Source organism: Lagopus muta, chromosome Z (genome assembly GCF_023343835.1).
Source record: "Lagopus muta isolate bLagMut1 chromosome Z, bLagMut1 primary, whole genome shotgun sequence".
In the NCBI taxonomy this organism is placed as follows: domain Eukaryota; kingdom Metazoa; phylum Chordata; class Aves; order Galliformes; family Phasianidae; genus Lagopus; species Lagopus muta.
The window spans coordinates 50393730-50408117 of record NC_064472.1 but is presented as its reverse complement, the minus strand read 5'-3'; the positions used below and the strand labels follow the sequence as shown (position 1 = coordinate 50408117).

At 39.4% G+C, this 14388-nt stretch overlaps 1 protein-coding gene across 4 annotated transcripts in view; it reads left to right on the top strand.

The window, feature by feature from the left end:
* The window catches only part of MCC (MCC regulator of WNT signaling pathway), a 206983-nt gene that overhangs the window by 118467 nt on the left and 74128 nt on the right, over window positions 1-14388 (top strand). For all 4 annotated transcript variants that reach the window (XM_048931366.1, XM_048931365.1, XM_048931364.1 and 1 more), the window contains one exon: window positions 13331-13444. In XM_048931366.1, coding sequence (XP_048787323.1) covers window positions 13331-13444 — 114 coding nt within the window. The remainder of the gene's footprint in view (window positions 1-13330; window positions 13445-14388) is intronic.

The following is a 14388-nucleotide window of genomic DNA, read 5'->3' as shown; positions in this document are numbered from 1 at the left end:
GTGCAAATGAGATACTTACGTTGAGTTAGATGGATCTGTTACAAATGAGGGGAACATTACTTGAGGCAGATGCTGGCTACGTATTGATGTGTTTCTCCACAACTGAGCTCTGTCTGGAGCTGCATGTTTCTGAGGGACCTAGACTGAAAAATTACGAGGAAATTCCTTACTTAGGAAAGTAGTGAGCTGATGGCACGGACTGCCCAGAGAAGATGTGGATGCTCCATCCCTGGAGGCGTTCAAGGCCAGGTTGGCTGGGGCCCTGTACAACCTGATCTGGTGGGTTGCAGCCCTGCCCATGGTAGGGCATTGGAATTAGGTAGGCTGTAAGGTCCCTTCCAGTCCAAGCCATTCTATGATTTGTCAAGATATGATAACATTTTGATTTGTTGATGTACGAAGCAGAAGAGTAAAATTATCCAATGCTGTCTAGCTTATGAATTGTTTGGATGGTTGTCACCAAGTAAGTGACATGATAGTGTTGCCTGCAAGTTCACATCTCATTTTTTTCTGTGCCTGTTATTAACATAGACACGTAATGTGTTTTTGCTTTTACACTAGGAGCTGTTACCAGTATTCATAGACAGTACTTTTCTGCAGACACTTCTGCATATATTTCATGGATGCTTGCTTCTGTGGCTGGCAGTATTTCTTAATGCCCCAAAATACTTAAGCTAGATGCTGTATAGCTCATAAAGAGCAAACAGCTAATGCCCTTCCCACTGTGTTCTCCTAAAGACAAACATTTTTTCTTGCAGTTGATACAGTCAGCTGATTAGGGGCAGAACAGCTTGGAACTTCTCTGCAAAGAGCCATGAAGTACCCCCCCGGTATACTTGAGAATACAGGATTGCTTATGTACAGGCTAGATTGACCCAGATATTAATACAGAAGAGGCCAGTGATGTAATATGTGTGTAGATTTAGGCAGCTGACAGCAGAAAATGGTTAGCCATTTCACCTGTGCTGTGTCACACTGTCCCACAGGGCTGCCATGTTTTGAGCACAGAAGCATGAAAACAAAACTCTCCAAAGAAGGGCAGGAGGGAGGATCAAAAGTGATGAAGCAGCTCTGTTAAACAGATTAGGGCATGCCAGCTTGAGATGGTAAGGGGGGGAAAGGGCTGTGTGTTTTGGGAGGGCACTGTAAACTGAGGAGTGATACGAAGATCAAAGGAAAAATGTGATTCATGAGTTGTTGGGGATGGAAGGAATTGTAGGGAAGTGTTACAGATGCATACTTGTTTCTCACATCTTTTTGTAAGCCTTTATCAATGATCAGGCCATCAGACTGTGCTCTAGCCTAATACAGCACTTGGGGCGTATTGCTTGAACTGGTAAATTGTTTAAGGATGGTGTCTTTTTTTTTTTTTTTTAAGCCATTATTTCTTTGCTTTAGATTGGAATGGCTACTGTCCCATTATCAAAATTTTATTAAAGGCAATAAGTATAATTTTATACTTACAGTATAATTTTGGACGTATTACTTTAGAATCCACAGAAAGTAATATTGAGAGTGTAAATTAAAAAGAAAATAATGCTTCACCTGAACTGTGAGGCACAAGTAGTAAAGCCACGCACTATGGAAAAAGTACACTTCCACTTTCATTCTGGCAAATTATACAAATGAGAAATATGCCATGTGCTATATAAAGACACAAGTGAGAATGCTGTATGAGTGAGGAGCATGCCTGGTGAAGAACTAACATAGAGTAGCTTTAGAGTTACCGTGAGCAAATGTTTGGTCTATGTAGTAGTGTACAAGGATGAAAAATAAGTCACGTATTAAATGGATTAATGTAGTGTTGATTCTTTTCTGTCAGGGCAATTAACATGAGTGGAATATTTGCCCTCCTTTAAACAGATAAGGAGATACTCTATTCTGTTCTTAAAATTGATGCTCCTATATGGGTAGCAGAGAGCACAAGATTTATTTCCTGAACATTATGTAAATTTATGGCTGTACCAATTAGTGTTTGAAAACGCTTTATGACCCATGTTCACTGTGAGTCTTTTCTTGTGTATGTTAATGAAAGTGGTCATATGAAGGATGCAGACATTTTGAAGTGCTAAGTGGGATGTGTGGCACGTATAATGTCTTTGAAATAAATTTTGGCTCACTGTGACCCCTGTTTTTTTTTTGTGCGTGTATGCATACATTTGCCTGCATTTGTATATAAACATAAAAAATACATTTTATTCTTTAGAAATAATTCCTTGTGCTGTCCCAACTTCCTTGGAGAATCAGTAGTATGGGGTTTTTTTTGTGTGTTACTGTTTTATGGTTTAAACCAGAGAAAATTACCGTGTAGAAAAGAATGACAGTCTCATGGGAGGTGTGCACTTTCCATCAGTGTTCTGGGCTCGTAAATATCTGTGTAGCTCCTGTTTAATAGTAATTTAATAGAATTGCATGGGTGAAGTGTGGGGTCAGATTTGGCACTGAGTGTCCAAAATAGGGAATTAACCTGTCTTGGACTAGGTGGAGGCAGGTACATAATGGTGGAAATTCCACCAAAACAAATCTCAAAATGTTATAGCAGTTTTTATGTATAATTTTTGTTTGACTGAAACTTTAAATTTTCCTAGTTTTAAGTGTCTGTAGTTTCATTTATGAAGTAAAAAATTTGAATGTGTATGTGTATCAGTTACAGTGAAGTAAAATTGTCCTCTAAATACTCTAGAAATGCTTTAATCTTCTATACTTTTTCTGAGAAAATGGAGCAAAAATTAGTAAAATGAGTTGTTGTCTTAACCAAAACACTTGTTATACCTGGTTAGAAGATTGCTCTTAAGCTTGCAGATAATTTTGACATGAAAAAAAGAAGTCCATGCATTTTTTTCTTTTTTCATGATGAACAAGGGACTTTTTTATGTCATTTGAAAAAGGGAGGCATCCTCACTAGAATAGCTGTATCTCATCTGTCAAGTTTCCACATCTGAGCTTGTGATACAAAAGAATGAAAATGAGGTCATTGTTGGAGGAGAGCTTATGAGAAACAGATTTAATCTTGTACTGAGGTTTGCCAGGTACCTTTTCCCACCCATGAGTTGTGTGGAGAGTGTTGTGAACCAGACTTACATTCTACCCATTGCATGTGTGAGTGACAGTTGGATTTGCTTCAGGTTTGTGTTTACTGGCTACTTGTACCTTTGAATTACTTTTGATGAAATCTTTACTAATTGCTGTCACCAGTTCAAATATTCTGTTATGAATTTGTCATGCCGTTGAGACAGAGTTCACTGCAAATTTGACAGCTGTTGGAGAGACCTGCAGTATAAATGGTCGGGAAAAAAATGAAGCCGCTTAAACAAGATACTGTGCTGACACAACAGACAGTGATATCATGTTGGGTTATTAGTGCACTGAACAACAAAGGAAAGCATTCATTCTGAGTGGAGTAATATTTCCAGATGTAACTAAAATACCAAAAAGCCTAGCTACATAAATTCTAATTCTGTAAACAGATCGAACAGTGCCAGCTATGCAATCTTGTCTCTGTTAGTGTAATTGATAATAAACACTTATTAGTGTTTATTTTGACCTTTTCAGTGTTTGTGCAACAAAGGTTCCACTGCCTAAAGAATTAGTGTTGTAGTCCCTTCAAGAAGGAAAGCACATTGAGGTAACTGAATTTATTTCAGAAAGCCTCGTTTGTAAATGTGCTGTGCTGTCTGCTTCTTTATGGGTAGATGGCGTTAGGAAGGAGCTTGGGGCATCATGCAGAAATCTTGCATAAGGTGTTCTGGTAGTTGGTACCAGATATGAACATGCAAATAATTAGTATTGGAGGGATAGAAGATGCTGGGGGCCATGTTTGGTTTTTTAATCCTTCAGCTCACTGGTTTGGTGTGGGAGAAAAGCTAGTGAGGCTAGTGGCTTTAATGCAGTGTTTTGACATTTTTGTTCTGTTTTTTGGGTTTTTTGGGGGGTTGGTTTGGTTTGGTTTTTGTTTTTCTAGAAAGATGAATTAGTTTTTAACTGGAATTTTTAAATGAGAGATTTGTTTTAAATGAGTTTTTGCCACAGAGAGCAAAACCTTAATTGGGATAGACCAACAAAATGTAGACAGAAGAAATGTTTGGTAGGCTAGAACATAGAAATTGTGCTTGGGGTTTTTTCCTGAGGCTTTTTTTTTTTTTTTTTTTTTTTTTTTAAGAATTGAGGATAGTTGTTTATTTATATTTAAAAAAAATCACAAAAACAAATGACTGACATGCTGGAATCCAGCTAAACAGATGCTTTACTGTTGCAAGCAAACTCCTCTAACACATCTTAGAGTAACTGATGTTTTGAACCGTTGTAGCACACTAATTGCTAAAGATGATTCACTGTAGAGAATTACCAGGGCTATATTTTTAACAGTGATTTATTTCCTAATTGCTGAAGTTGTTGTTTCACTCATAGCACCCAGTACAATAGATGTGCCGACAGGAAGTAACGCGAAGTCTCCAGTTGTTTGCCATCTCATCTCCAGGTTCTCAGAGAAATCAGTCAGTTTTGCTCTTGTTATTGACCTAGTGACAAGAACGAGGAGAGAATGAAAGATGCACAACTGGAGACGTCTGGAAATGCTGAAATGTGTGGGTGTTGTTTCTGTGTGCTGTACTCAAATCAAGAAATAAATCCAAAACTTTTAGAAACATTTCTTGTGCATAACTGGAAGGAAATTGTGGAAGTTTCCTTCAGGATCTAATGCTGTAGCACGGATAATTTTCCTAGCTTATAGTATGCATTATGTTTGAAGAAATCATTCCTTGTAGCAAAATTGCAGGTCCAGGTTTGAGCTGGTTAGTGGATAGAAACTGCAAGTGAAAGGAACTGTGATCTGCCCCAAATGACAAGACTGGGTGTGGGGAAATCACTTGTGCTGAGAGCTGACCTGAAACTGTGAGACGCGGGCCTGGTAGCGTTGATGAGTTTGAGATCCATGGCCAGGAGTGTAAAGGTGCTTGCTAAGCTGTATGCAAGTGAAGGATTGATTGTGGTGTGCTGTCTTTCAGGACAAAAGCCATGAAAAAAGCCAGGGCTGTCACGTTGTCTGGGTGGTCACTGTTATCTCTGACAGTCTGGAGGATGTGTAAATGGTGGAATTACAGGTGTGGGCAGTTCTTGGAGGCATTGCCTCTTCAAATTCTTTGAGAGGAAATGACCTGTGACTAAAGCAGTAGGGAGGGGAAGAATGTGGACATATCAAAGATGCAGCTAACCCTGCAGCAGTGGGGTGCTTAAGACCTGGACTGCAGTGATTTTGCTTAATATGTACTTGATCATCCAGAGAATTTTGCCTCTGGAGCTCTAAAGTTGTTGAGCTGTGTTTTAAGAATTGCTTTAGAGTTGTGGTTTTGTAAGCCACATGGTGGACATTCTGTTAGAACACTTTAGTGCAAGAGGTGATGAAGAATAGTCAGAAAGATGCTTTCTTTCTCCAAACAGTGAACGACTGAGCAAGTATGTTACAGGTGGTTTAGCTGATGGGTTTGATGTTTAATATTCTTCGCTTTGTTTTTTTTTTGGTTTTTTTTGTTACTGCATTTTTTGGCATATTGCCAAAGAATATTGCTGAATTTGGTGCTTGTCTCTCCGAATTGATGGTGACAGCAGATCACACGTATCATTCTGGAGGTGAAGACCCATTGTAAACACAACTCTGTTGTAAGTCCTCAGACTTGATCTTCAGAATCCAGAGGTTATTTTCAGGCTGAGTTCTAAACATGAAAACCACGGGAAGCTTGATTTTGCTGCTTATAAGTAGCATTTTATTTTTTCTGGCTCAGAAGTGGCAACCTATTGCACAGGATCTAGTTTGTTCTTGGAGAAGACTGAGTGTGAAAGAGCTAGTTAATATGATAGAAAAAAATGATGGGGCTCTTGGAAAACAGATTGATGTATATGACATCCCTGCCATCTGCTGTAACCAGCAGTAGAGGTGGGCTACTACATGCTTAATGCAGTGACTTGAGTGAGGTACATTAGTTTTCCGCTTCCTTTTTTCCTGCTGCTTCAGGACGGTCCTTGCAAACTGGGGAGGAACAGAGAAAGGGGTTTACAGGGAGTAAGGGTGCATGTTGAACCTCACAGTTTTTCTCCCTCCTTAGTTCAGTTTCTTAGATTGTGTTGAGCAGAACTGGAGGACAAAATAAAGGTATTTTTGCTCTTCATCAATTCAAAAACAGATAAAATATAAAAATAAAAATAAAAAAATAAAAGCAGATAACATATCTTGCTTGAATTGTATTAAGAATCCTCCAGCCAGAAGTTGTAAGGGCAGTAGGAATGTTGAATAAATTGACTGAAGTGGGATCAAATTCTGTTTACCATAACCATTTGTAGCTTTCTCTAACTTACAGCGGTGTTTTATCATTTTTTAATTATTATTTTGGAATAAGGAAAGGCTACCCAGTGATTGCAGACGATGTGTTGAGATTGAGGTGAAACGAAGACAGTATTTTGTCTCAGGCAGGGTGTCCTCAGCACCAAATTTCTATCCCTTGCATTGATGTTACAGTGCTCCCTAGAAATAGCTGGAAATGGAAATGGCAGCGGGCTCCCCCTTTGAAGGCAAAAGCAAGGCTGATTCTTCAAACGTAATGGGGAAGTCAGGTGAGAGCCTGTCGATACTGACATGTGGGCTGCCCTGCAGTGGGACACTTAAAATTGTTAAGAATTCCAGAAAAGTAAACTCTGCAAAGTGTAGTTTTCCTCTGCAGTCCTCAGCTTCAGATGTTTGCATCTTTTGGTTACTGGGCCATGTGATTAGATTTTTCTCCTCAAGATACCGAAAGCTTTTGTTCCCAGGAAGGTCAGAACATCTGTTATAGTAGGAGTAGAGCCGTTAGTCTAGCTTTCAGGCATACTCATGATGTACAGATTTGAACATGCTCTGTTCATCAAGTGTGAATTGTCTGAGTAGACTGTCAAATGATGATATTTTCCATGGTTAAGTCTTTTGTTTTTAATGATGTTCTGAAACAGATCGTACTCTGAAATAGAGTCAGATTAAAAGTTCCATGACATTTTAGAACATTCCTAGCAGATTTTTTTATTAAACACTTTGCATTGGTGAGGCAAGACTTTGTATTCTCTTGGCATGGAATCGTGGAATCGTAGAATGGCTTGGGTTGGAAGGGACCCCATAATCAAGTTTGAGCTCCTCTGCCACAGGCAGTGCCAGCAACCTCCACACCTGGTACTAGACCAGGCTGCCCAGAGCCCCATCCAACCTGGTCTTCAACACCTTCAGAATGGAGCATCTGCAGTGTCCTTGGGCAGCCTGTTCCAGCACCTCACCACTCTCTCTGTAATTAACTTCACCCTGACGTCTAATCAGAACCTTCCCTCCTTGAGCTTGAAACCATTGCCCCTTGTCCTGTCACTGTCTATCTGAGTTAAAAGTTGATTCCTCTCTTTTGTATAATCCCCTTTTAAATACTGAAAGGCTGCAATGAAGTCTCCTCGCAGCCTTCTTTTCTCCAGGCTGAACAAGCCCAGCTCCCTCAGTCTGTCTTCATGGGGAGGTGCTCCAGTCCCCTGGTCATCTTTGTGGCTCTGCTCTGGACCCTCTCCAACAGCCCTTTGTTGTCTTTCTTGTCTTTCTCGTACTGGGGGCTCCAGACCTGGACACAGTACTCCACGTGGGGGGTGGGTACTTCTTAGGAGGGTGGAGTAGAGAGGGACATCACCTCCCTGTCCCTGCTGGCCACTGCTCTTCTGATGGAGTCCAGGATGCCATTGGCCCTCCAAGCTGCAAGAGCACATTGCTGGCTTGTGTTCCATTTTCCACCCGCCAGCACCTGCAGGTCATTCTCTACAGAGCTGCTCTCAAGGAGTTCTTCTCCCAGTCGGCACACATATCTGGGATTCCTCCGACCAAGTGCCAAACCTTGCACTTTGCTGTGTTGAACCTCTCTAGGTTCACATGGGCCCACCTTTTGAGTTTGGTGATGTCCTTCCAGCTGGAATCCCTTCCTTCTGATGCGTCAGCAGCACTGATGTATCAGCTTGGTGTCACTGGCAAACTTGCTGAGGGTGCCCTCGAGGCCATGGTCAGTGTAATTGGTGAAGATGCTGAAGAGTATGATGAAGGGTATGATTTGGTTGTTTGTTTTCTAAGAAATAGATTGCAATATAAAGAAGTGCATCAAGTGCCCAGAAATGTTGATTTTGAGTTTTTTAGAAAGTGTATCCATTTCAATTGTTTATAAATAGCTTAGACAGACTGAATACATCTTCCGCAGCTTTTTCAAATTAAAGCATGCCTTACAAGCATTGGATCTTTATTGTTCTAGAATTTGGAGAGTTCCTTGGCTTGGGTTGGCACGTTATTTGTTTAATGTTGCACAATCGTATGATGGAACTATATAGTGCCTAATATGATGAGCACTGCTTCAGCAGGAGACTCACAAAATGTCCATTTTGTATGTCATTGAATTTTTTAATTCATTAACATGTAGCAGTTGTTTGAAACCTAGAGTTCCAGGTCATGTTGGTAGTCACCTCCAGCAGTTCAGTGACGCTGCTTTTTTAAGCATTTGAGTTTGCCGTAGGTTGCAGTTACAGGGCAGCTGACTGTGATATTTCAGGGCTGTGCTCTAGAGATCACACAGCTGAAATTGCCCAGGGAATATTGAGCTGTCCTGTCACTGCTTCTGGGATATGGTTGTCCTTTACACTTTTCCATTTTACCTTGTCAATACATGGCAGAAATGGGCTTCAGTTATATTTATGCCATCAGTTGTGCCATAAAAATGTACATTTCATGGATCATGAGCAAGAAAAGGAAGAAAAGAAGCCGGTGTTTAGAACTGAGAAGATTATTTTTTTTCAGAGAACAGTCACTTTAAGCAAGGGTATTATTTGCATGTGGAGCTGTATCTGTGCTGTTTGATGAAACTCCCGAATGCAAAATCAAAGAAGGTTTTGTATTTCTGCCTGAATGCTTATCATTTTAAGCTCGTGTTACCAACTTCTTTATTTCCTTGTCCGTAATTGTATATTCTGGTAGGTTTCGTTTCATCACCTTTATGATGTGTGTCGGAAAATGCAATACATAAGCACTTGCTTTGCCCCATCTGTAGCTCTTGAGTGAGATTCTGACTGAGCTTTGTGAGCTGTACCAAAAACTCCCCATCTCTCATATTAGAGAGCAGCCGGAATTCTCAAATCCTGTGTCGTGCCATTTGAGAACAAAAAATTTGATGGTAGGTTGTCAGAGATCAGGCAGCATTATGAACATGTGAGCAGGTGCGTTTGTGTACACAGAACGCCACTGAATGCGTTGTAGCAAAACTTTGCACGAAACCACACAAAGTATAAATGGAAATGGAGGGGAGGGTGCCAGAGTCCAGTATTCTCTGACCAGAATCTTTTAGAAATTGCATGTCTGGAGGGTGATGTTCACAACTAAATGCACTTCTTACATGTTTAAATAAAAACAAGCACACCAATGCTTATATTGTAATAAACAGGCAAGATTGTATTGGGTATAAAATGGGGTTCATACGTTTCTGTAAACAGCCTGCTTTTGTGCTTGCATAAAATTGTGTAGAAACGAGAGCTTTTGAGGTAAGATGGCTGTTGCATTTTTTTAGTAATGGTGTGCACCTATTTTCTTGACTGAAAGAATTCTTCATTTCATTTGCTTGTGGTAGATAAATAGGTTTTTGCCTATTTGATTCCTTTTAGGTCATTGCTTTCACATGTGTTGACCTTGTCCTGTTGGACAGTCTAGACTCATTGTCGTCACGTAGTGTTTTTTTTTTGTGAGAGTTTGTTTTTTTCTTTGTTGGATCAAGAGATCCATTTTATAATCTATTCAGGACGTTGGCTGTGAACTGTTTTCCATGGTGCTCATCATGTTTGAAAGTTTAGACTGGTATGTTGTACAAAGAGTACTCCACGTCGTATCTAACTAATTGTTACAAACGACAAAGTTTTTGTTTTGTGTTCTGTGCCTACTAAGGGGCAGTGCACTGTGAGCTGTAAACATCTGACATTAGTGCTGGTGATAGCCACTCTGCCTGGCCTGTCATTGTTTGCTGAAAGGGAAAAAAGGGCTGCGTGCCTCGTGGCTATTTCAGTTCTCTCTTTCTCTGGTCTCATATTCTGAAATAATTCAGGACCACTGAAACAGGATTTTGTTTCCACTCCAGGGTCTTGGGGGTATTTTTTTGGTTGTTTTCAGTAGATCTTTGTTCAGATGTTTCCCTGTTTGTGTTACAGCAGTGTAGAAGATCTGCATGTCAGTGCCCCCCCTTTTGGTTATTATAGGAATGTGAGGAGAACATAGGCTGTGGGAACATTCATGGCTCAAGGAAAGATGCAACAATACTTCCTAACAGCTCTTCTCAGGAATTGCAGAGGAGGTTCTGGTACTGCCCAGAACAGACAGATAAACCAATTTGCTAACCTTATTTTTTATCAAAGCAGTAGCTGGAGCCACCACTTACATACTATTTACTGCTGTGTGTACTGGGTGTGCTGCAGCTGAGGAGTGTCAGAAGCAGCCTTTCTCTCTGTGTAGTGACTCCACATTGTCTGGTTTGCCATTTCTGTTACACTGATTTCTCTGGGTTTCTTCCTTTTTTTTTTTTTTTTTTTTTTTTTTTTTCCTCCTCTGAGTACATAGAAGCTGACCAGGATCAAGTTAGGAAAGGATCATTTTGGATAGCAAAAAAATTTCTCTGTAATTAGTAAAGCAATTCTTTTGTTGCTTTGAATGAAGACGCAAATACATCCTGCCTGCTGGATACCCTTGTGTGGCAGGGGCTATCAGTCCAGGCCAGGCAGCAGTGTTGTATTAAGCTAGATAGAATTTCTGCTGGTCCTTACCTGGTTTGGCACGGGCCATGAAGAAGAGCTGAGCTGATCCTGGTGTGTGAAGGGAACAAAGGCAGATCCATAGGAAGTCAGCTTCATTAGTTCTACTGCTTAGTAAATGAGTAATTTTTCATTGAAATTTGTAAGTTGATGATGTCATTTTTATATTATGGCTCCATGCGTATGAACATTATAAGTCTGGTATTTAATTAAAACCATAGCTGGAAATCATCTAATAATGGTGTATAAAAGGGAATTATCCTTACTTGACTACATACCATTATTTTATTCAATTTAGAGAATTGTAGCCATTTTTTTCATGTATGATTTAAAAGCTGTGATAAAGGATGCAAGATTTGATGTATAAACTAGTGGGCTTCATTACAACATTTCTTCTCTGTTAAGGGAAAATGGTAAAATATTGACTTTTAAATTTACCATCTTTCCTGAAAATTACAAGTCAGTTATGAACAGATTGGTACACTTTGGCTGGTTCTTGTTTCTCCTCTCTGTAAAAGCAGTGCATTGTTTCCTGAGGTAGGAAGGATGGCCTTACTCCAAAGGCCAAGAATACTTGTAAGATTCAGGGAGTTTCTGAGCTTATTAAGATATTTCAGCACAGCATATTTGAAAGAAGATACATAGTAGGCTTGAACTACTCTTTTTTTCACTTGGAAAATGAGTCTGCCTTAAGAACCTTAAACATACTATGGCATAAAATTGCATATGTGTATGTATTACGCTGAAATAAGTAACAGCATGCAAAATGTTTTGTAGCTGTTGTAATAAAAATATTTTAGACAGCTGACAAAGATGTCCAGTGCATCTAGTCACATAGTTATTCTGCAATCTCAACAGCAGAACCTACATCTGAAGTCTTTGTACAGAGAAGTTTCATGTCCTTGTGCCAGAAGTGGCCTTTTCTGTAACACTGGAAATATTGTATATGAAGTTGTCTCTAAGTGAATCTAGTCTCCTTTCTGTATTACAACTACTTTCACATTTCAGTGCATGAAAATATGTGATTTTACTGTTTTTTGCTATTGTAAAGGCAGATTTCAGAATAGGAGTCATTAGCTGATTGACTAGAAATGGAAGAAGAAAAATTATGTAACTGTAAAATGTCAGACTACATGAAAACCTGAAAGTGATTGAAAATCTAGCAGCACTGTTTGTGTTTCAGCCCAAGTCCTGGCAGCAGAGCAACATTTGCCAGGTTACTTGGGCCAGTGTGAAGGATCTTTGTAGTTTTCATATCGAGTATAACTGAAGAGTTGCTTCTGTACTACTACAAAGAATGACTTCAGTAATACTGGCTCATTTCCTCATGGAATTTTCTGTTGTACATGTCAATATGAATCACTGAATTCTACTTGCTACCTATGCTGTAGTATGAAAGGGATACCGAGGAAAACAAGAGACTGTAAATGAGTTCTAAGTTTGGATTTTTTTTAGAAGATTTATTCTTGATTTCTAAGTTATGTAGCTAGGGTAACTTAATTATGTTGTTTATCCTATCTGTGTTTCCACATGTGATTGGTTAAATGCAGAGTCACAAAATCATAGAATCAGTCCACCATGGTCACTGCAGACATGGATAAGTGATGCTTCTTACTAAACACAGAATCGTAGAATATCCCAAATTGGAAGAGACTTGCAGGGATGATTGAGTCCAACCCCTGTCTCTACACAGTACCACCCTAAATTCAGACTCTATGTCTGAGAACATTGTCAGAATGCTCTCCAAACTTCACACTTCGAGCTGTGCCTACTGCCCTGGGGAGCTGTTCCATGCCCATCACTCTCTGCTAAATAACCTTTGCCTGTCACCCCCCTGACTCTCCCGTGATGCTGCTCCATGCTGTTCCCTTGGGTCCTGTCTCTATCACAGCAGCACAGGTATCAGCACAGATAGGTATCTTCCATCAAATAATATCTTGCAGAGAGAATGACAGTTCACATTCTCAGGGTGTAGCTTCGTAAGTTAGAAGCATTGAAGCTCACTGATATGAAATAGAAAAAAATAACAGTAAAGCAGTTCAAAATGGAGTAGGCAGTAGTTGCAAAATAAAATTGAGTCCTATGCATGGAGTTATTCACTACACTGATAACCTTTATCTCTGAATGCATCAAAACATGACACACCTTCTTTTATAACACAAATCTGAGCTGACATCTAATGTAAGGTGTTACAAAACAATGCTTGAGCTGATTGCTTTTAAGTTAATATTGGGATTTATGCACACATAAGCAGTTGTATTACTTTTCATTACACTTGTTCTTATACTGTTTTTCTGAAGGAGCAGGTGGATTTTCTGAAGAAGACAGTTCAGTGATAAAAAGGTGTTGAAGTATGTGAACTACTTTTTGACTACCATTATTCTAAAGCTCCTGTTAACTAAGAAATCCAAAGATGTTGTGACTACTGTATAATATCGTATCTTCTTTCAAATTCTTCTGCTATAATGCTTGTTACTAGATTAATTTTTTTTCTCTATCCTTTGTCTTCCAGCTTCATTTAGCAGCCCTGGCATCATTAAAGGGAGACATTGTGGAGCTTAATAAACGTCTGCAACAAACAGAAAGAGAACGTGACCTGTTGGAGAAGAAACTGGCAAAAGCACAGGTGAGCAACAGTTAAAATTCTGAAGATGGTCAGTGGTTTTCTATTGTCCTTGTTCTCCGGAGAGGTGTATGATGTGTGGAGAAAGGATGAAAGTTCTTAACAGTGTCGTGAGTGAAAAGAATTGTAATACTGTACAAAGCATGATTGCCAAGGGTTTTAACTTTTACATGCTGATAATATTCTTTTTTTTGAAGTACCAAGAAATAATTGGATTGATTTTGTTTGAAGCCAACAGCCTCTTTTAATAGTGAACACTTTAAATTACTTTAGAAAATAAAAACTGTGATGATCAGTGGATTAGGTGGCTGATCAGAGTCTTTTAGTCTTGAGTGAGATTCACACAGCACAAATTAACACTGATGAAAATCGATTACCAATCCTCAGCACTTCGACGTTAATGCGAGAAATGATTAGTGATCTCAGTCTCGCTTCTAGTGAGCCAGTTTATGTATCTCTGTTATAGAAAACACAGTCAGTGGAAAGCCAAAGGATTAAGTGAGCTTTGATGCTTTCTTGGCTCTTAATGGTTTGTTTTTCAGATCAAGATATATGTAGAGAGTCAAATGCAAACAGGGAAATAACTATTGTATCTAATATTTCTCCTATGAACAGAACCTCTGTTTTCAAGTACTGTTACTCTGGCAATTACCTTTTATAAATACTTTGCCATTTAAAACAACTGCAAAGTATGTATTCATTTACAGCTTCAGAGAGCCAGACAAAGCATTTTGTCTTGTAAAATATCACATCTTACGTGTTATCCAGATACGTTGCGGAATCTTCGTCTTTGAAAGTACTTAAAAGCCATCTGGACCTGTTCTGCTATAAGTTACCTTCCTTCAGTGGATAGGGTTAAAGAATTGACCTCAAGAGATCAAGCCCAACTATTCTGCAATTCTGCGAGTTTGCAGTCTTTGGTTATCAGGGCATTTTGATAGAGGTGT